This window comes from Oryzias latipes, chromosome 16 (assembly GCF_053564925.1).
Source record: "Oryzias latipes strain Hd-rR chromosome 16, Olatipes_Hd-rR_3.1".
NCBI classification, from domain to species: Eukaryota; Metazoa; Chordata; class Actinopteri; order Beloniformes; family Adrianichthyidae; genus Oryzias; species Oryzias latipes.
Genome location: NC_136252.1, coordinates 20,212,462 through 20,235,015, shown reverse-complemented (window position 1 = coordinate 20,235,015; position 22,554 = coordinate 20,212,462). Strand labels below are relative to the sequence as shown.

The following is a 22,554-nucleotide window of genomic DNA, read 5'->3' as shown; positions in this document are numbered from 1 at the left end:
TTTTTAATACAAGATTCAAGATATGTCTTCTGGCTTCCCAGGTGACCATCCATACTAATTAAATTGTTACATTTAGACACACACAAAAAACATACTATCTAGATATACAGGTTGGTATTTCAAGGATACTAATGATTAAAAAAACAAAATATTAACATGGTTTTTGTTAGAGTGCATAAAGATATTAGTTGCTTTTCTAGCCCCCACCTGTGCACTAAGCAAATATAAATATTATGTCTGGTGTTGCATAAAGTATGTTTGCAGCTGCAATTCGACCAAGTTGGAGTTAATCAAATTTATACTTTGGTTTCGTGGACGTGTGTAAATCCAGTTGGAGCAATACCTCCACCTACAGGCCAAATGCTGTTACTGCAATCATCTTCACTAGTTTGGTTTTAGCCTAATTTATGTTTACTTATTTCCAACATTGTTCAGCTTTAAACTAAACTACATCAAATGTGTCTACCTTAGAGTTATGCCATTTATTAACCGTAATACTGCAGTACGATTACAGTTAGTTTTTTGTTGTGCATATATATTAAATGTTTTATCGTTTTGAATTATTTAAACTTTATTGAAAGAGGGAGCAAAGAAATCGCAGCTCAAAGTCAGCGCCGTCGGTGCGCGCGCGTGACTGGACTTCAATGTGGAGGAACAGGAAGCGGCGAGTTTGGACTTCAGCTGGAGCAGCAGGCTCAACGTTCAGAGGTGCTGCAGCAGATTCGGCATGAATGTGGATGAAAGAAGAAGAGTAGAAACCTCTGTAACGGTCAGTGACGCCATTATCAAAGATGTTTAACGTTCGTCGAAATGTTTAATTACCGGGACCTCATTTTGGCGAGGTTTTTTAAGGAGACTGGTCTTACAGTAGTATCCAATTGACATAACAAAATAACAATTTAGTGTCATGGTCTTAAGCGTTAAAGGGGATAATATATAATATATGTATAAAAAAATTCCCAACGTTATTTATTTATTCATTACTGTTGTGTTTGTTTTATTGCTTTTATATATCTGTATTTTACCATTTCCGTTTTATTTAAAGCTGCTATACTCTCTAAAATCATGTTTCAAATACGCAAATACTTTTTAAGCTGCCCTGTCTTTCTGTGATATCTTGCACTTTTTTCCATGTCTAATATTTTATTAAGTATCTAAGAAAATGTTAGAGTTTTTTTTTAATCATTTAGCTGACAAAGCTAGGAAAGTTAGGGAATTGACAATGAAACTGTCTCTTTTATTCTGTACTTGTTTATATTAATACTTTAATGTTGATCAGCTTTTTTTTAAGATGTAAAGCTATGTATGTATTTTTGATGTTTTTTTTAAATGTATTTCTAGTTCCTAATTTAATTTTCTTTTAATTGTATTTCACAATAAATGCATTTTTGGAGAGTATGCTAGTTTTTTAAATTTGTTTTTAAAACCCTTTTTTTCTTTATAGTTTTACATATTTTTATACACCCTGTGGTAATCTCAGTTTGATGCCAGTCATAGTCTGCACCTGAGTGCAGCTTTTGTACTCCATCATGTACACTTGAGTATTTCTAGACTGTAGCCTTTGGGGAAATAATGCAGAACCAATTGGAGGGCCACCACATCATCTCTGCTCTTATGGAACCTTCTAGGTTTGTCTCTGGGAACTTCTCGAACTTCCAAATTGCCATTTGCACACTTTGCATTCTGGGTTAGTTCTGTGATTAAAAATAAAACAGCCTCTGTCTGTGTTTAGTGATTTTCACAGTTTGTTTGAATTATAGTAACTGTTTGTTGACTGACAGAGCCGCTCTGATAATTCTGTCACACTTCACGGCTTTGTTCAGCCGACAGATGTTGCTTTCACGGACTTAAACAAACACAATCGTACGCTTTGTCTCTAATCTTTACATTTTCATGTAAAACTCAGTTTTGTGGATGAATTTCCCTTTTTCCCCCCTGATTTTTAAATAGTTGTGACTATTGGACAAATATCGTGCCGGGGTTTTGGCATCGATGGCGACCTGTTTGCTACCCGCTCTGCTGGAAGCTTGTGTGGTGGTGGGAGCATCTGTTGACAAACTCCAGGAAGTCCGTCAGGTATCTCCTTTTAGTCCACATGAAAAAAGAAACACAACTTTCCTCAATATATTGGTGCAGGAAGTAGAAGTTCTTGAACCGTGTAACAAAGCTGATGATGGGAAACTTTTTGTTTCTTTTTTCCTTCTTCAGGCCATCATCAGCGGGGAAACTTCAGAGCCCCTCCTCCTGGATCCAGAAGTCCTCCATGTGGTGGCTCCTCCGTTTGTAACCAGAACTCAGCCTGAAACTCTGAAGTCCCGCGTAAAGCGGCGGCGCTCGTTTCTCAGGAAAAAGCGCGATCGCCTGTCTTCAGCTGCAGCAACATCCAATCAAGGTCTGGTAAACAATGAACCGGCAACCCACAAACAAATAGGATTTCTGTCATCCATTCCTAATGGTTCTCATACTTTATTGCTATTGGGTGTCATTTTTTTCATTTCTGGCCACTTTCTTCAACAGGTGAAGGTGTGCTGGAGGAAAGAGGAGAAAGAGGTGAAAACGGCAGCATCCTGAAAGACATGGACCTGGTGGCTTTGCCTCAGCTCTGCTTCCCTGGTACAGAGTTTTTCATTAACAAATGGGTCAACACACACCGCTGTGTGATGCAAACGATGCCAACAGTGTGTGAATCCACAACTCCGTCTCAGACATGTTTGCATGCACGTCAGCCTGCAGTCTCGTCAGAAATCAATCCCAAGCAGGACCCTTTCCTTCCAATATATGTTTAATTTGTCTGAAAAAGAGTCACATTTGAGATCAAATGTGGGATTGACTGCTTTCGTCTGGATTATTCTAGCATAAACACTTCATTTGGCGGATGGAGTTTGCTGGAAAAAGAAAACGTCTGCAATTTATTTCCCCCGCTGTAAACGTTTTATCTAAACTCCGGTAAGAGATGTAGACATGCATGGTAGCTAAGCAGCTTCATTTTGATTAATCATTTCCAGTTTAGAATATCACAGGAAGAATTTCACGTAGAATCAGTGCTTCAATGAGCCGTTGTTGCAAAGGAGGCAGTGTGCTCTGTTTTGATCAACTCCTCATGGGTGAAGATGGAGGATCCTCAAAGGCATGAACATGCTGCTTCTTTGAATTATGTTTTGTATGTAAACATCAAAAATGTACGTTTTTCTTTTAGTTATCAGTGAAGCTGAATAGACTGGCACATCCTCATATCTGAGAACATTTTCCCTGAAGAGACACTTATTCTCGTTTTTGACTATTTCTTGTTCTAAAGGTTCTTTCAAAATTAACTATGGTGCAGGTTTGCACAATTTTGCCGCAATAGTGTCTATCGACACCTGCAGATTATTCTATTTTCTACACTAATAGCTACAATAGCAGCTTGCATGTTATCACTTCTTGTTGCGTCTGTCTTTTTCATGCGCGTTTTGTTTGTTTGTTCCTAAGTAGGGGGCCTGCAAGTGACCACTGAACAGAAAAAAGAGCAGTTCCACTTCCTCATTTTCACCGACATGTTCGGCAACAAGACTTACGGAGTGGTTCTGCAGTATTATCGTCCAGTACTGGTACACAAGCCTAACATTTAAAGCTTCGGGCAGTGCTAACATTTAGGACTTGAGTCCTAAAGTTAAAGCAAGTCACTGTTTGATTGTGTTTGCACAGGATGGAGCCTCTTTTCATCAGAGTGGAACTGGAACCTCTGAAGTTTTGAACCTTTTCTCGGCCTATAGCGTCTGTATTATGTCAAAGCATCCTTACTTCTTTGCCCTCAAAGACTGCCTGTCATGGTGAGGAACAAGCCATAGAGTTTGGTGATATGTTTCCTTTTCATTTTATTCATGAAAACATGTTTATAAAGTGTATTATGGGCAACATTTGTTTGTAAAAGTGAAGCTTTTGTTTTCAGCTCATTTTCCATGCTTTTGTGTGCTAAACTGCCTCGCTTCTTCTGCCTTGCAACAAATTTGACATTTTCTCTCTCTGTTTATTTATGAGTCTTTTAATTCAGCTTAGAAGTTGTCGATTGTCAGACGTGAATGAGAAAGTGAAGGACTTTGCAGCTAAGCTGTCACTGGTGCCGATTCCGCCTCCTGGACATCTTCATTTGGTTTGTTCAGAATTAATTGAAAAGAAAAAACTCAACATGTTTCTAGAACATCATAATACATTTATTTTCCAGTTACTTCAATATTAATGCTAAGCTATTTATGCCGTCCTCTCAAGATGTTTACATTAGGTCCACTGACCATCACCTTACCATCCAGGCTGGGTAATGACAAGACGGTGATAGATTTAGATCTTCATCTGTCTTTCCTTTGCTTCAGGCCACAAAAACTTCTGCAGGTAACGCTGGAGGCCTTAAATATTAATCCCCAAAAAAGGCAAAACACTTTTGTAAACTTCTCTTTCCTCTTCCAGGTGCTGTCGTGTCTCCTGCTGGAGCAGCAGTTGGTGTTTTTTTCGGCAGATTTCGCCAAACTGACTCTGATTTCTGAGAGTGTGTTGATTTTTGTGAAGGTCAGCTAAATTGTAAAAGAGACACAGAAACTTCTAGTTCAGAAAAGCATGAGTGTTGGATCTTCCACAGCCCTTCACGTTATCAATTTAGGCCTCTTGCAAGATCCCACATATGCTTTTTCCAGTCCCTTTTAGTGTTTTGGGGGGCTTTCATACATTTATCAGCTTGCTCTGCCTTTCCCAGCCTCTGTCTTGGCAGCATCCGTACGTCCCGGTCTTGGCCAGAGGCATGCTGGACTTTGTCATGGCTCCAACTGCCTTTCTTATGGGGTGTCATCTTAGCCATTTTGCTGAAGTCGCTGCTGTGAGTGTGTAATCATGTCAATAAAAAAAACCTTTATTTATTGCTGAAAATACTGTCTAAAAAACTAACTATGTGATATAGCTCAACTATTTTACTTGTTTCTCAGTAGAAAGTCTCTTTTTTTCTCCTCTGGCAGGAAACCAGTGATTTAGTCTTGGTTAACCTCGATGACGGAAGCATTTGCACATCTTCCTCTGACTCTGTGGACCTGCCTGACATTCCTCCAGCTGCTGCAGACTGCTTTATACAGGGGTACACCTCATATAATGCATGGAAGGATGGTCGATACATACTTGTTTAAGTTTCCTTTAAGAATAATTTTTTTTTTTAATAGTTGACCTGTTTTTTAGGTGTCAGTCACTGCAGATGAACTTTGACTTGGACCAGTGTTGCCGTGGTAGCAGCACGGACATCAATGAGCAGCGTGACCAGAGAAGAGCGTGGCAGCGCCGCCTGAATGATGACATCCAGAGGCTTGCACTGGAACTGATCGTCAATATATTCAGGTGCTGTGCTATGGCTGACTGGTTGTACTAAATGCGACATTAAATGTGTGTTTGTCTCCGTCTAACAGGGATGTTATTTATCATCTCAATTATGAGCATCGAGTTTTTCACAGTGAAGAGTTTTTAAAAACACGAGAGCCGTCCGAGAAACCTTTTTACAAAAAAGTAGGCTTTTTATTTTATTATCAACGTATAATTTTTGACAAAAGCTAATTCAGTGAAATATCAAATGGGTTTTTGAGACATTTCTCTAAGAAAGGGCCATTTTTCAGGTGCTGGAGACTCACATCTTCCACTCCTTCCTCAAAGATCGTCTCAACAAGAAAGCAGATCCTTTCGCTCGAATGGAACTTGACACCCGTTCTGAGATGCAAAAGTATGGAAAAATAGTTTTATTTGAAACAGAATTGGGAATTCTCCACCTTAATATTATCCCACATGTGCCTTAGAAAGAAGATGATGCTGGAGATTCCCAGCAGACTCACCATGCAGGAGATCCAGGCCAGGAGAACCAGCTCCATCACTGAGAACAGGCTGAGTAGGAGACTCGGGAAGAGTCTTCCAAACCTGCAGGACAATCCAACAATTGGCTGTCAAAAAAACTCGCTGCTCACCAGGACAGTGTTTTCCGACACGGGTGAGACTACAGGAATCCAACATGTCCGATAAGAATCATAATAATAATTAAGACTTTGTCCTGAGTTAAAGTTATAATCCGAATGGGGAAGAAAAAACACAGACATTACTGCCTGTAGTGTTTGAGTTTAACCTACAAATAACTGACTACATTTTCTGTAAACTTATCTCTGATCAGTCCAGGGTCTCTTGAGAGGTTTTAGTTTTCCATTTTTATTTCTTCTTTAGTAGAAAGACTGTCACATATCGGTGTTTTTCTTACGTATTCATGAAATCAGTAAAAGATTTTGAAAGTTATTAGCGATCACCCCTTTGCCTGTGAGTTTATAGTTTGATATCCAGCCGACTCCTTCCTGGATTTTTGTTGGCTCACTTCATACAAGCAGGACGAGTACAACGTTGAACTTCCTCTATTCATGCATGGAACCATGATATACCTGTTACCAACTTTCATTTCCCTGTTCCTCAGTTAGGACACGCTCACATCTACAGACTGACATTTTCTGTTTCAGCTGCTGAGTTCACCAGCTGTCACATTTTTGTGCTTCAGTTTATTAATCCATGTTTCATTTTGTTAATTGCTTTAAAAGAGGGTTAAAACCACTTGATCATCCTTTTTGTTGTTTCTTTCTGTTTCTTAATTCTCTGTGTTTTTTTTTTGTGTTTAGCACTGAAAGCTCCAGCTAAGCCTGTAAAGGTTTTTGGACTTCCAGAGTTCCCAGCTTCTCTGTCTTTACACTCTGTCCAAAGTTACTACAGCGAGCTGCTGCATCAACTTGGAAAAGCCATCACCTCTGTTCAAAATGAGGACTCTGCTCTACTAGCCAGGTGAGGCTCTTTTCCTGATAGTTCACATGAATTAGATATGAATTTACAGCCTCGTTTCACTTTACATGTTGGAGCTTTAAACGTTTTGATGGTGTTCTCACTGCAGGTTTTATTATTTACGTGGTTTCATCAACATGCTGTGTTCAAGGCGGCTTGACGCGCTTAGTGATTTCCAGAATCTCTACAAGACCGATACCGCAATCCTGCCCGCACAGTTGGTCCTGTGGCTTGTAGCATCCCTCCATCGAGATGAGAGACAACAAGCCCAGAGACGGCCGGAACTCAAGAGGCTCATCATCAAGGTCGGGATGTAGCTGGACGTTCTACAGTTTCCACATCTCCGTTAAGTTCTGTCATCTTATGTGCGTGATGTCTCATTTGTTTAGGTAAAGATGGACAATGAGAAGCCTCTGATCCAGACTAATGATCACGTCAAGAAGTTTGAACTTCCTCGCCATCACCTGCACGAAGATGCGTTTGTGACATGCGTTCAGGAATGTGGAATTGTTAAAGACGTGGCGACCATGCGGCGTTTATTTGAGGCTCTCGCAGACGGTAAGGGAAGATGGACTTTGATTTACCGTAAGTTTGTTCTTTCTTTCCTGTAGAAACACTTGCTGCTTTTTGCGATAGGTCCAGTAAAACAGGTGGACCCTGAACTCTTCAGAGTCTTCTACACCTTCTGGAAGGAGATGGAAGCTGAAGCACGAGATGTCCATCTGCCCTCTGAGGTCATTGAGCAGCTCGACAGCAGTGAATGTGTGTATAAGCTATCAGCCCGGGTGAAAACCTCCCATGGCGTTGGGAAAATCGCCATGACACAAAAGCGGCTGTTTTTGCTCACTGATGGACCTGCGGGCTTCCTGGAAATCACAAAGTTTCGAGACATAAAGGTTACGTGTTCTTCTGCCCTTCTGTTTGGGTTGTGTTTTGTGAACACTCGCATGAACAGATTCCTCATGTCTGTGTCTGCAGGAGGTGAAGATTACATCAGCTCCTTTTCTCATTCGCATTCCTTCCCTTCGCATCTACACCTGCAGCAAGCCGGAGGTGTTTGAGGCCAACCTGAAGACAGACACTGAACTCTGGAACCTCATTGTTAAAGAGATGTGGGCTGGACGCAAAATCGCAGACCAACACAAAGTATTACACAGCAAGAATGAAAACCATTGACTGTAAATGAGAATTGGACAGAGTGACTTATCCCTCTTCACATTCCAAATAGAAAGTACCCCATGGCTCCAAGAAGCCAAAATCCCATAGACTTCTATTGAGAAATAAACGGTTATTACTCAGTAATTCTATTTGTCAGAATAACCATTCTTCCTCTGGTACCTTTTTTTTTAACATGTTTTTGCTAAACCTATTTTATTGTAATATTTTTTTTCTCTTTCACAAGTTATTCAAGTTAAAAACTGACCAATCAGATGCCTCAATAAAAGTATATAGTCTCATGTTGAACATTCAAAATGTTTGACACATTCTCCCAAACCCGCTTTGAGTGGTAGGCTTCTAAAAAGCTCATCCCTGATTGGCCAGACTGGTTGCCATAGAAATCTTGACCAATTTGAGCCAATTACTGCAAACTGACAACGTCTGGCTCCAACACGGCAGCGTCCAAAAAAAATAAAAAATAAACAACAACAAAAAAAATACATGGCAGCGTCCATGTTGTGAAAAAATGGCGACTGGATTTACTACATTTGGTTTAAGATGGAAAAATATTTTCTGTGGGTGACGTCACACTCTCTCGGTTTAGTCCTCAGTTGAAATTTGTCCAAACATTTGTTTTTTCGATTTGATTTATAAGATTGTCAAAACTCTGCAAAGAGCATGTAATAGTTGTTTTTGTAAATTTTATGTGTGACTACAGGGATTCTTTCACTTTGAAGCACAAGAATTTGCAACTTTTACTGGAGTGGTACAAGTTGAAAGGAGTTAGATGATGGAGACTGGTTTAGTCAAACAATCAAATAAAATTCTTAAGCTGATTCTTAGTCAGATCCTCAAACTCTTAAAATTGATCAAACTTACTGGTATTCTGTCAATTTTTAGTAACGTTTTTGTCCTTGGCTTAAAGGAATGCAACATTCTTTTTTTTAACAGTTTCTTTTTTTATTACCGGTATCTATCCAGCCATGTTGAAGAGGGATTTTAATTTATTTAATCCTTTTTTCCTCAAATTAATAGATTTGCATCATTTAGCAAACTTTAAGGATCAGGTTTATAAAAGTAATACAGCGTATGTCTCAATGCCAGTATGAGATTTTTCCTACAAAAATGATGTATTTAAAACGCTGAAGCAGATTGTATTTTCATCTAGTTAGTAATATTAGCAGTCTGGCTGTCTGTAGCCTTAACAATACTTCTGTGGCCTCACGTTTTGCTCATGTTTCTGTTTCCTAAGGATCCTCAGTACATAACCCAGGCTCTGACCAACGTCCTGTTGATGGATGCTGTCATGGGCTGCCTCCAAACTCAGAGGTCCATCTCTGCTGCTGCAAAGCTGGCTTACTTTGATCGAATCAAGCATGAAGGTCAGAGCCCACCCTGGCTTTTGAAAGTTCTCTATGGAGCTGTGGGTTTCAAAGAAATCTTCAAAAAGAACAGCAAATGGGATCAGTAATTTAATTAACAGGCTAACATAGATTTAGGGTTTTTTGTAGTTTTTCTTTTTAATATGATAAATAGAGCTATTGTTCAGGCAACATGTGTAAGTTGTTAGCTCTTAACCCTTGTGCTATCCTAGGCATTTTACCATTGGGAGTTGGGTCATCTAGACCCACTAGACAGTGCGCTGAACCAATTTTCTTCAATGATTTGTGATCTTCACTGGTGTCCATGGATTACATGAAATCTTTCCACCTTTATCCACCTTTGTCATGGTAGGAAGAACACATCAATGTAATGGTGGGGTCATCTAAAATAGCACAAGGGTTAAAAGACTGAAATCAGGAGAAACTTTATAATCATGGAAATTTTCAAATCGGTGTTAGGAGAGTGCATTTTTTTAACCAAAAAAAAAACAGTAAAACAGATCTCGGAGTCTTGTGATAACCGTCAAGTTCCCCATTTGCGCATGACATGACATGACATGACACGACATTCATTCCTGGAGTGTGTTTGTCTGTAACCAGTGCCTATGATGGTGCCCCGAATCACTGCAGAGACCCTAAAGCACAAGATCAACCCATCTGTGGACCTGGCAGAACCTCAGACTGTCCATGTTCTGCTGTACACACCAGGTATCCTTTGAGTGATGAGAATCTGACCCTTAGTAATTGTTGTAAATATTATCCCAATTATGTCTGAACATGAAGACAGTGGGCTGATTGTATGCAAACTGCTAAATCTGAGTCAGTTTGTTTGTGAATGAGGCATTTAATAAACAAAAAGGCACATACAGAGATTTTATTTGTCGCTACGCATACTTTTTTGGGTCGGCTTGTTCTCTCTTTGGACATTAATTACTTGAGTTCTTCATATCTTTAGAGATTAAGGCACTTGAGGGTAATCTGTTGTAAAACACTGAATTATCTGGTGAGTAACAAATTGCTATAGTTCTTATACTTCACAGGAGGTTTCTTTTCTTTTGTTTATTGAACATTACAGCTTTGCTTCTGCTATTAGTCTGACAAACAAGCTGAAAGCAGCCCTTTCTGTGTGTTAGTCACAAGACACCATCTGTGAAATTGTGTCATGCTGAATGAATGAGCCGGCATTAACAGACTGGATTAGAATCAAAGCTTCATAACAATCTGAGTGACAAAGGAGCTGGTTTTTATTTGATTAGTATTATTTTGGGGGGGAAGAAATGCTGGGAACCGTCGTGGAAAATATACAACAACACGTATCAACCTTTAGGAATATGATGAGAATCTGGTGGAAAAGCGCCATTATAAACACATACATTGTGGAAGCAAAGAAGTTAAGATCCCTGTGTTGGAAACTTTTCATTGAAGCTAAAAATAAATATGCAGGAAAAAAAGGATTTTCCTACCAAACATCTTTAGATTCTAAAAAGAGAATTCAAGAATTTCCACTTTTGTGTCAAATTGAAACGTTTTTCTCTTTTTTCAGGTCAGCTGACCTGTAAGGACTCGCAGTGGGAGATGAACCCGAAGCTGTGGGTGGCCCTCAGTGGGGGCAAAATAGTTGTTTTTGACGCAGCAAGCTGGTCCTTATTACAGGACTGCATTCAGGTTGGAGAGTCACAAGTGGTGAGGAGAGCTACTTCTGTGTATGACACCACATTTTGTGTTTTAGAAACAAGTTTACTCTCAATTGGAGCTAACAGAATTCTATTTTTATTTAGGTTTTCTAACTTTTCGTATTCAAGGTATCACACATAATGTAGTCACTAAGTATAAGTTTTATTGACCAAAATTACATAAACATGTCTTGATTTTACTGTAATGACTCTGCTCCATTACAGTAAAATTAAGACATGTTTATGTCAATTTGTTTTTTTACTGTAATGGAGCAGTGGTTAGCGCTTTTGCCTCACAGCAAGAAGGCCCCCGGTTCAAGTCCTCGCCTTTCTGTGTGGAGTTTTGCATGTTCTCCCCGTGAACCCATGGGTTTTCTCCGGGGACTCCGGCCTCCTCCCACTGTCCAAAAACATGCTTCATATGTTATTGGTTACTCTAAATTGTCCTTAGGTGTGAGTGTGAGCATTCATGGGTGTTTGATTGTGGCCCTGTGACAGACTGGCGACCTGTCCAGGGTGTCCCCTCCCTTTGCCCACAAGTGGCCGGGATAGGCTCCAGCAGCCCCGTGACCCAGAAAGGGACAAAATGGAAGAAGATGAATAAATGACTCTACTCCATCATGCTAAAATCTATCTGATGAAGAGAATACTCCTTTTTTATGTATTTATTTATGACACATTTGAACATTTGTTTTGGGAGAAAATCCAAAAATCATTTAGCTTCTTTCACTATTTGCTAAAATCTTTTCTGACTTTAAATGTATTATCCAAAATATATCTTTCATAAAGAAATGCATTTCACATTTTTTTCCATTTTTATTCATAAATTCTGTTGGGTTTTTTTTATTTCTGAAAACAAATTCTGTTATGAAACTCCTTTTTTTGGGCATGAATGTTTCGGAGCTTTGTGTGGAAGCAGACTCTGATGTCACAGCATCTTCTGCGCAGACTTGCATGATGGGACTAGTGCACGAGCAAGTGTGGATGGGCTCACAGGACTCCGTCATCTACATCTTGGACACCAACACCATGACCTGCAACAAACAGCTGACTGAACACAGGAGCGAATTGACGGGCCTCTCAGTGGACACCAGGCATCCACACAACAGGTTGGGGGCGTGTCTTAAAGCTCTCCGGTGGTTAAAATGTTGCTGATGTTGCATCCCGATTTGTTAAGGAGGCCTTTTTTCTGGACTCCAGTCAGTATGCGTACTCCTGCAGCAGCGACGGGACCATCTTACAGTGGAACTCTGCAGGTCTTACAGTCAAGAAACAGTTCCACCTCACCTGTGACCGACTCTCCTCCATTCAGATTCATGACGGTGTGCTGTGGTGTTGTGAGTACTTTCACATAAAAGGAGATTTTTAGTGCAAAACTCTTTCTTGTTTAAAAGAAAAAAGTTCCTCCTTTGTGATTGTGCTCTTCTTTAAGATAACTGTATTAACTTTGAGGGGTTATTTTTCAATCACACTGTCATTTTAGATATTTTTTTCCTGTGCTTCACACTACAAAAAAGATATATCTGTTGCTGTCTGGAACTGTGGTGTGTTTGTACGCAGGTTGTTCAGGCTGTATTGTTGAACTGAAAAAGAGCGGTACGCCACACAGAAGGTTCGCACTTCCTGTAGACCTACAGAGCATGCCCAGTAGCTTTAGCTGTTTCATCGTCATCCCAGAGGTATTTTGGCTGAATTAACTAGTTTCTGACACAACAGGAAATATAATTTATTAAAACATTTAATAAAAAGATGCTTTATAGATTTTTAGTTTTTTTTATCCATTAAAGTTCCACTCTGATCACCTTTTCATTTATTTTGAAAGTGTTCCCAGTGGTCTTTTATTTATGATTGTCATTTTTATGTCATAGCTCTAGGACTTAGTTTCTGCAGAGCGGTAGTAGTTTATTAAATAATCAGCGGATCGACCCCGCCCCCCTTCCCTTCTCAGTTGCAGAGCGGAGCAGCGTATTTTCTTCATTACAAATAAGCTCTTTTTCAATAAGCATTTTTCATCTGCTCCTGATTCACAAGAATTGAATAAAGAAATATTCAGAAATGCAGTTTTGAGCTTCATTTTCTTTCTATAAGTGCTCCATAATGAGAGAAATGCCACAAGAACATATTCAAAACACTGTTTTCATCAGAGTGGGTCTTTAATGTTTACCGAATCTTAATAAAAGTGATGTAGAACTTTATTATTATCTGATAGCTGTTGGTATTTCATAAAAGGACTATTGACATGATGTGTGTTTGTGTTAAAGCGAGGGCAGTTGTGGACAGGCTGTCCTGACTCAGCAGACTTGTTTCTCTGGCACATTAACAACCCCAAACATCCACTCAAAAGCATCTCTCTGCCGGGAATTTCAGGAATCACTTGTATGATTCAAGTGAAAAACCAGGTGAGCGATTAGTCAGTTTACTGCCAGCAATTTTCAGGTTTTAATGGATATTACAGGTCAGTTTAATCAATAATATGCTGTTCCTTTTTTCACCTCTTTGCCCTCTTCTCAGATCTGGGTGGGCTGCCGAGGACGGCACGGCGTTGGAGGTCAGTGTGATGGTCAGCTGAGAAGTCAGGTATTGGTGGTGGACCTCGAGAGCTTCACGGTTACCAAAGAGCTTCAAGCTCATTCAGACAGCATTCAGACACTCTGCTCTGCTGAGAATCGCTACGTCCTGAGCGGCTCTGCAAGACGGGACGGCAAGATTGCCATCTGGAACGTCGAGTGAAAAATGTTTCATATTATTAATAAAAACCAGCAAGGTTTGTGAAAATATTGTTTTTTAATGTGTTGAATACGAGAAAAAACCCTCAAAAATCCAGTTTTTAAAAAACAAGCAATACAAAAAAATCTCTGTTGATTCAATTGAAAAAAACGTTAGAACAAACCAATAAATATCGATTGTGCTTATTTTATGCCATCTAAATAATGATGCACTTCCTATTTGCTTTGTTTTAATGTGATCTGTTAAATTGTTCAGAAGAATGAAAATGTCCTTTTTGTTAGTAAAATTTTGAATAAACTTTTGAAGACAAAAAAGTTGAAGTGCTTTTCCATTCAGATCTGCAAACAATACTTGAGACATGGCTGTAGCAAAATAAACAATGGTAATAATCAAAGTATGAAAGGGTCTCATCTGTAAAGATTCACTTTTTCGTTTCTTTTACCATTTTTTTTTTAGGTTAACAGATGGCTTTAAACAGACACAGTTGTTTAGTTGCTATACGTTTGTGAACGTGCCTGACTAAAACAAAACCAGACCTAATGAAGTGACCCTATCCGCTTAAAATCAACACCTTGAAACAGATTTTCTGTGGCCCATGGAGCTCAAAATCCGTCAGGGTTTTAGTGCAACTTTGGTAAATTACAAAGCCACAGTGGTTGTTGGATTGTTGGAGTATTTTGGGTACTGTGGTTAGCAGCCTTACAGAGTGATTTGTACTGTACTTCCATTGTATGTCAATGCACATGCAGGACCACATGCAGGATATAAGAGCCACATGTGGCTCCAGAGTCTCAGGTTGCAGAACCCTCAGTTAGGAGGAGCTTCTCATGGGGCAGAGAAGATTAAAAAAAAAATTAAACCCTGAATTGGTAATATTCCGATTCAGCTTCCATGAATTGTAATATTTTCTCTTTCTAGAATTTTGTCTAGCTATAAAATTTTCAAACAATGAAATAAATCAGTTTGTTTCAATACCACTCAGCATACAAAATTGTATTCAATCTTTATTAGACATTTAAAAAGAAATATTTGGTAAGTATAGAGCAAATTTAAGTTAACATGATCTTAAATTTTGCAATTATTGCCCTCAAACATCAAAGGAAAACATTGTTATAGATTAATCAAAATAGACAGCAAAAATAGCATTCCATTCAAAGGTTTTATTAACCACAATGCAGGATAAAGAACAGAACTCAGGCTTTGCGTAAAGAACAGAGATGAGAAGCGGTTCTTGAAAACAAAAAATACGTTTGAAAAAATGAGCTTTTCTTAAATCATCTAATCAAACTGTTTATATAAGACATTATTTTTTCTATTTAATTTTTTAAACTTTAAAAATTAGAACATCAAAAATTACATAAAGAAGAAACAGAACAAAAGAACAAGAAAAAAAACCTGATACACCTGATTGTATGATGGAGGCTGGACAAAGGATACTACCAAACAGCAGTAGATTCCCCGTGTCCACCATAATCTGAGGACTTAGAGAAGAGAACAAATAAATACCTTTTACAGACATTATAGTATGTAAATATTGACAAAAATAACTATGTCATTGTATAGAGCTGGTAAGTCCCGCCCATGTGTAAAACCCCACTGGCAAGGGAATGTGGGGAAAATATGGGCAGGACTTACCACAGTATACTGTAAGTAAAAATATCACATACTGTACCAATGTACTGTAGTATTGTAATGGAGGGTTGGTATAACTTTTCGTAGGCCTTATATTCCATGTACAGTTTTTGTAACTAGATGTTCTCTTTTCATAGAATTCATTTGAAAGACTGCCACATTGGGGTAGGAGGACAGGTATGTTCTCCCCACACCAAGAGACATAGTGACCAAAATATTCTTCTCCGGATCACTCACAAAACGATATCCATTTCCTCAGAGGGTTTTTCAACTGGATGCACATGAAAGACCCCATGAATACATCTTCATTGATTAAGCTGTGTTTAATCTCCCCAAAAGGAGGAGAGACTGTAACGTGATGGGCCATGGTTGGTGTTCCTGGGCAGCGTGGTGGCAATGTCACATTATGTATATGGGGTTGTCCACCATCATGCCAACATAGGGCCCTGCAACACAAACCAGCTCCTCCTTTTCCTCAATCACATGCGAGCTGTTCTGTTAGGGCAGCAGCATGAGCATACCATCTATGTTGTTGTTCGGGACAATCACAATGTGAGTTTTTCACAGAGCCCCCCAGGTTAGAGAGTGGTTCGATATGCCTCCCTCCATACTCCCCACAGATTGAACTGTTTTGAGGTGAAAGTTTGTTTTTGCAAGAAGAGTCTGGGGTTTTGTGACTGCAGCTTGATCTCACAGTTTAGCCGTTTAGAGAAAAGGAGAGCAGCTTTCAAGAAATCTGTCTTGACAATCTAGAAAAACTGTAATGCTGCTGAAGATTTTTTTAACCAATTAAAGACGCGTCCGCAAATCACGTGGTATTGCCTGTGACGTCATTTTCATGCGACGAAGATCTCCAATAGATACTTCACATGTGAAGCGATTCTCACAAATCGACCCTAAAATAAGGTAGATCTTCCGGGAATGTTGCCGTTAATATTGTGTGTATGTTTGGTGTGTAGCTTTGGTTAAGAGTCAGCTCAAAGTTGACAGAAAATGACTCTTTGCCCGCGCGTCCCTTCATTTCCTCGACAAGGTCAGGATTTGATGTTACATGACAGGAACAGGATCTTTTAACTGAGCTCTACTGTGGTTAATTGATGTAATGTTTCAAGTCTGAACTATATCTGTAACAATTTGTCCGCAGCTATTATTGCTTATTATTGTTTTCGCGTTTCTGTGTGTGTGTACTATTATTTTCTTTTTTTTTTTTTTTTTTTTTGTTCTCTCAACCTGACTCGCCCGCGGTAGGTTTTCTGTAAGATGGTGACACCTGCTGAACTGTGACCCGAGGTTCCTGTTTCGTCACCCAGGCCCGATGGCCAGCCGCCTCCTGTGCAGATGTGCCCGCCTTGGCTGCAGGCTCTCCTCCCAGACACCAGTAGCTGCTGCTGTCCGCATGCATCTGCCTGCAGGTGGGTCCTCAGAGACCCCCAGGGCCAAGGGCTGGTCATGGGTCACGGAGAGGTTGATGTGTGAAAGGGGGGCTGTCACCGGGGAAGACCCGTATCCAACCATCCCCGTCCGCACCCAAGTAGATGAGCTGGTGGAGAAGGCAACAACACCTGAGGAGGTTCTGACAGCGTGGGCACAGCTGGGAGGAAACGCCAATCAAGCTGCTTCCAGCCTTATTAGATGGACTCAGTTGGTCCTGAAGTCAAAAGGGAAGTTTGGGGAGCAGCAGCCTGAACTCATGGTGGATTCAAGGCTCGAGGATATGATGAATACGTTATGTCAACAGGTGAGGAAGCCTCATCAGTCAGACCTTCGGGATCTGTCCGGCACTTCATCTGTTCTCTTGCTTCGCTTTCATTCACTCAGGTCTCGACGGTGTGGAACAGCAATCTGGTCAATGCCTTACGGACTCTGTGGCTCTTGGGTGTTCCTCCCACCCATGCGGCCCTAAGCTCCCTCCAGACAGAAGTTCACTGGAGAATTCGCAGGCTTTCGTACAAGCAGCTGAGCTCCCTGGCAGATTGGGGGGCATTCAGGAAGGCGCCGCAGGATGCAGCGATAGTCAGCTCCGCACTGAAACAGCTGGAACTCCGCTGGACGGAAATCGCAGACTCCAAAACCGTCAGCATGTTAATATCCAAAGGAGAACACATGTCACCCACTTTGATGGACAGACTTGAAGATAAGGTATTTTGTTTAGAAATATTCAATCAGCTCAGTGATAATAAGCCCTGTGGATAACTTCATGTCCTTCTCTCCTGAAGGGCTTGGAGCTCTCAGACAGCTTCACTGCTGAAGAGATTCGGAGGGTTTGCGTGTCTTTAGCAGCTCAGAGTCGTAGAAGTGTCCCGCTGCTCAGGGCTTTGTCCTACCACCTCCTGCAGAAGCCCTCGTCAGACTTCACCACTCCACTCATTATGGACATGGCTTTTGCATACGGTAGCAACCCTCATAATGTGACCCAAAAGGAAAAGATGCTAACAGTATCAAGATAAGCCATTATGATTTTATGATTTTTATGCCATTACAATTTTTGTCTTTGTTCTTCCACAGGAAAACTGAATTTCCACCATTCTCAGGTATTTCAGCGACTGGCCGGCGAGTTGTTACCCAGAGTCCCTGACCTTAGCTCTACTGACGTCACCCGCTGCTCAAAATCTCTGGGCTTCCTTAAGTGGCTCCACATCCCTCTGTTTGAGGCCTTTGCTGAGGTCAGCTTAATGCTAGAATGGTTCTGATGCTTCCACTGGGCCTCTTCTGTGATTCCTGATGGGAGAAAAAAAAATCTTATTTAGCTCTTCTTCTGTTTATCAGCACTACACAGTAAAAAGCAGCAAGTACAGCACTTCCCAGCTCTGCAGCCTGCTCATGACTTTTGCCAGACTAGGCTTCCAGTCGGGTAAAGGAGAGGAGTTTTTCAGCAAGGTATTAAAGCCTTACACTTTAGGTTTATTTTTGTTTTTGCTTCAAACTTGAATTTATTTTCCGTGTTGCGTTTTGCATGCAGGTTCATGTGGTAATGGAGGATTCCCTTGCAAGTCTTGAGCCTTTTCTGCAGACTGATGTGGCGTGGTCGCTCTGTGTGCTGCAGCAGGCCAAACCTCATTATCTGACTCCTCTCATTCAAGAAAGTCACGTTCAAAAACTGTCCAGTAAGTCGCAAACATTTAGTTTCCTCTGAAAACTCCTGTTTTAACGTTACATAGAATGCAAATAAATATCACAAATATTTATCAGTATTTACCTCAAACTTATTTTTGAAAAAGCCTGTCATTTTATCATAGTAATATGTTTAAAGGTTGTCATCTGGGCTTGGTTTTTAAAGTTGAAGACGTTTCACCTCTTATCCAAAAGGCTTTGTCAATTCCTGTCAATTTATATTTTTTCCTCTGTTTCCTCTCCTTTTATTTCTACGAATAAAAGAGATCAAATGTGCTGATAGGTCATGAATTCAGATATTAAATACAAAAAAAAAAAAAATATATATATATATAAAGGCGTTCCACAAGGTTCCTTACCCGTCTTATTTTCAATTTTCATTAATGACCTTCCAACTAAATGCATTTACAGCAATATTCAACTCTGCCGATGATACTGTCATTTACTCATCTAAATCTAACATTATTGACATTCAGCATTCAATTCAACATGATTTTAATTCTGTTCAATTGTGGTTACAATCTAATAAGCTTCTACTCAACAAATCAAAATCCTATTTTATGTTGTTTAAAAAAAGATTGTGTTTAGCTGCAAATGAAATAAATGTTACTTACATGGACATGTCACCCAATTCAGCAACAGAAAAATTCAAATACCTTGGTTTGTGGCTTGGCTCCTCACTCCCTTTTAGTGCTCAAATACAGTCCATTGTCCATGCAACTTCTTATCATTTAAAATTACTTTATCTATCAATCAACTGTTTTAGTTTCTCAGTCAGGAAGAAAATTATCTCACAACTGATTATCCCGACTTTAGATTATGGTGACATAATACATCAAAACACTACTCTCACTAACCTCCAACCACTGAATGTTATTTATAACAGCTTGTGTATGTTTATTCTCCGTTGTCCGTTTAGAACTCACCACTGTCTAATGTATCTACAACTGTCCTGGCTTCCCCTATCCTCCTGACGTCAACTCCATTGGCTATTGCACATCTTTAAATGTATTAACCTCAGTTACCCAGAATATCTCAAACAATATCTAATTCCTTTTCAGTCTTCTTATAATTTACGTCATGCAGATCAAATCTTTTTTTTGTTCCAAGAGTTAAAAAAGAAATTGGAAAATATTCATTATATTACAAGGCACCCTCTGACTGGAACAATCTTTCTCCATCAGTCGCTCTTTAACCTCATTCTTTGCATTTAGTTTAGTACATCTTCAACAGTCATGCAACTGTTTTTGATTTAATTTGATTTCTTTCCTGCTTTTTATTCCCTTACCTTAAACTAACTGCTAATAGGTGCAATAAATGTCTGTGTTTGTGTGCGTGCCTGCTCGTTGCCTCGTATATTTTAAGTTCTTCATTGTTTTGACCTATGTAAAGTTTGCTCAACTGCATCTGTCGGTATTTGCTTGTTTTGTTGTATGTTGAGGACCCCCTTGAAAATGAGATGACACATCTCAAGGGGCTTATCCTTCAAACAAATAAATTGAAATTGAAATATATATATATATATATATATATATATATATATATATATATATAAATAAATATTTTAAACGGGCTCATGTGTAACTAATAACTGACTGAAATGACAAAGTAAAAAAAAGGAAATTTCCTCTGTTCTGAAGCAGGTGGGCTGGCCTGTAATAGTGCCACCTAGTGTTAAAAAACGAGTACTGCAGTCCAAATGTAAAACTATACATTGTCTTTTCTAGCCACCCCCTTCAGACACAAAAGCCCATTAGGATTCAAATTTCAGGAGTCAAAGTAAACCCGTATCAGTAATCAGAAAAGCTACAGATCAATGATGTGTTATGAAGTATTAAGCTTTAACCTAAATCTACAAACGTGCAAGACAAGAGAGGAAAAGTTCTTTTAGTATTTATGCTAAATGGGTTTTTGTTAAGTTTAAAAGTTTAGGTAATTGTTCTCAAGGGGAAATCACCAAATACCTCTTGGCATTTAGATAAAGATTTAATAAAGGTTCCAATCATCTTTGATGCACTTTTTTGTGTCCAAATCGTATACAGGTAACCATCCCAGGTTGTAAATGTGTTACTAAAAAAACTTTACCCTCCTTAAATTGATCTTGAAACCTGTCTTACCTGTAACTTTTCTCCAATTTTGTGATCTAAATCCTCTTTTTCCCCTTTCGTTTGACTTTAGGTTCTTAATAAAAACTGTAAACCAGCCTGCTCCACTGCAGACACATGTGCATCACTGTTTCATCCACTGATCCGAATGGCACCAAAACCTTTTGAAATGCATAGAATCATTTTACTTTCTTAGCTAACGTGTTTTATTTACTTATGAATCGGGCAGTCCTGCAGGGTCGCATGAATTTCGAAGCATCAAAAGCCAAAAGCTGGAATCTTGCAGAACTGGGTTTGGGTTCTCTGTCTAGTCTGGTTCTGTAGGTTTCAGCAGAGCAACATTGTTTTGACTACTTTACTATCTTTGACATTATTCATCATTATTTCTATGTTTGTTTTTAGCCGGCAGTACAGTGCGGGTGGAGAACTATAAATTGAAGCTACTGCACATCGCTGCCTCTCTGCATTTGGAGAATCCCGGTTCTTCAGCAGGTCCCGTCTCTTCTCCGAGTATCCTGCCCGTCCCGGCTAACGCCTCCCCGCTGTCGGTCCTGCAGAGGAGTCTCAGAGAAACATTACAGAGTTTGGTTGGAGGGAAAACGGAGGTGCTACGTGTTGGTGTCAACACTGTGTATGGATGGACTATTGGTAAGTGAGGGGGGCAGCATTTATAATGACAGAGCCCAGGCGTCTCATATCTTTAAATACAGAGTTTTCCTTCTCCTTCCACCGTCTCAACAGAAGGTGAGATGGTGGTGGATTGTGAAAATAAACCAGTTGACCTATCAAAGATGAAAGCCCCACATCTACCAAGCGGAGGTGGAGACCAGGATCTACCCGAAGGGGCGCGGCGGTGAGTTCGATCCTTTTTCCTCTCTTTGGTTTGTTTGTTTTCAGGGGTCTGAGGTTCTGTTTCTATCTCTTCCTCTATTATTTAGGCTGGCCTTCCTGGGTTGGGAGTTCCCACACTTTGGCTCCAAGAGCAGAGACCTGCTGGGACGCTTCCTCATGATGAAGCGGCATCTTCAGCTGGCTGGCTTCATCACAGTGGAGGTATGGAGAAGCTGGACATGTTGCATGCCAGCTTTGTTGTCCGTTTTTCTAAATGTTTTTACATTTTGGAGCCATGAGAGACACAGCAGGTTGCTTTCAGAAAAGGGAGCTGTTTCTGCTGCTGCATCCGCCGAGTTAAAGGAGTCCACTCAGTAGACCTAAAACGGTTTTTTGGAGCTGCTACTCAGGTGGGAGCCACTGCAGTCTGTGGTATAAATAGAGCTCAAGCGGCCGCTTTTCTCATCTAGGCCAATCCAAGCTCTTACTTTCTCATATAGGACAATCTCCTTAACCACTCGTAGCACAACCTTTTTTTATCAGGGACGCTTTGTTGCAAGATTTAAATCATACTTGAAATTATATGTTGAAAAAACAATGACGTAACAACACAGACTAGACATCTGCATGTTTTCCTTTTTTTTAGGTACCATATTATGAGTGGCTGGAGTTGAAAACTGAGTGGCAGAAGCTGGCCTACCTAAAGGATAAGATGGGGAAGGCTGTGGCTGAGGATATGGCAAAGTGAGCCCGGTGACATATGCAGGCTCTGAGCTTTCCCAAACAAGTGGGACCACACGCGCACCCACCCACGGATCACACCGAACGACAAGAAAACACAAAAACAGATTTTCACTTTGGTTCCCTTGGCAACTTGTGGGGCTTTCCCTGTTTCCATGGAGATGCCAAGTAAGAGAGAAGTAAAAGGGTCTATATCTGAAAGGGACTTTTCCAGACAGATGCCGGCGGTGTGGGATTTTTCATCAAAATATTCTTACAGATCAACATAACTTATCTCCGAATGTGTGTCCGTTTATGATGGAATAAAGTCTTTTATTGCTATGTGTCTTTTGTCGTTTATGTTACATGAAAGCTTCAGATGCTCTCTGGTTTTTGGACAACCGA

General features: G+C 40.0%; 2 protein-coding genes across 11 annotated transcripts; both read left to right on the top strand.

The window, feature by feature from the left end:
- Positions 1 to 484: 484 nt before the first annotated feature.
- Positions 485 to 14,064, top strand: LOC101166249 (DENN domain-containing protein 3). 7 transcript variants are annotated; one of them, XM_020710164.3, is made up of 28 exons: positions 485 to 769; positions 1,951 to 2,076; positions 2,209 to 2,392; positions 2,518 to 2,613; positions 3,472 to 3,587; positions 3,685 to 3,809; positions 4,018 to 4,129; positions 4,246 to 4,365; positions 4,441 to 4,539; positions 4,724 to 4,843; positions 4,980 to 5,095; positions 5,194 to 5,349; positions 5,418 to 5,514; positions 5,622 to 5,725; positions 5,799 to 5,986; positions 6,654 to 6,813; positions 6,920 to 7,115; positions 7,200 to 7,368; positions 7,447 to 7,706; positions 7,789 to 7,956; positions 9,221 to 9,350; positions 9,951 to 10,058; positions 10,894 to 11,033; positions 11,972 to 12,132; positions 12,224 to 12,360; positions 12,584 to 12,702; positions 13,285 to 13,422; positions 13,535 to 14,064. In XM_020710164.3, exons 2-28 carry the CDS (start codon positions 1,993 to 1,995, stop codon positions 13,751 to 13,753), a joined length of 3,822 nt encoding a protein of 1,273 aa, XP_020565823.1. In that variant the 5' UTR covers positions 485 to 769; positions 1,951 to 1,992; the 3' UTR covers positions 13,754 to 14,064. The 7 variants fall into 7 exon arrangements, 3 of the variants coding, with proteins under 3 accessions (XP_020565823.1, XP_011483525.1, XP_078789307.1); XM_011485223.4 differs by having other exon boundaries at positions 487 to 769; positions 3,469 to 3,587; XR_013648262.1 differs by having other exon boundaries at positions 584 to 769; positions 12,201 to 12,345.
- A 2,120-nt stretch (positions 14,065 to 16,184) lies between these two features.
- Positions 16,185 to 22,491, top strand: tbrg4 (transforming growth factor beta regulator 4). Of its 4 annotated transcripts, none has more exons than XM_020710161.3 (11): positions 16,185 to 16,288; positions 16,631 to 17,120; positions 17,201 to 17,521; positions 17,599 to 17,773; positions 17,888 to 18,045; positions 18,149 to 18,259; positions 18,342 to 18,486; positions 21,001 to 21,246; positions 21,340 to 21,451; positions 21,537 to 21,651; positions 22,076 to 22,491. In XM_020710161.3, the coding sequence occupies exons 2-11, from the start codon at positions 16,698 to 16,700 to the stop codon at positions 22,175 to 22,177; spliced, it is 1,908 nt and encodes a 635-aa protein (XP_020565820.1). In that variant the 5' UTR covers positions 16,185 to 16,288; positions 16,631 to 16,697; the 3' UTR covers positions 22,178 to 22,491. The 4 variants fall into 4 exon arrangements, with proteins under 4 accessions (XP_020565820.1, XP_020565821.1, XP_020565822.1 ...); XM_020710162.3 differs by having other exon boundaries at positions 16,195 to 16,288; positions 16,693 to 17,120; XM_020710163.3 differs by having other exon boundaries at positions 16,279 to 16,415.
- Positions 22,492 to 22,554: the final 63 nt, after the last annotated feature.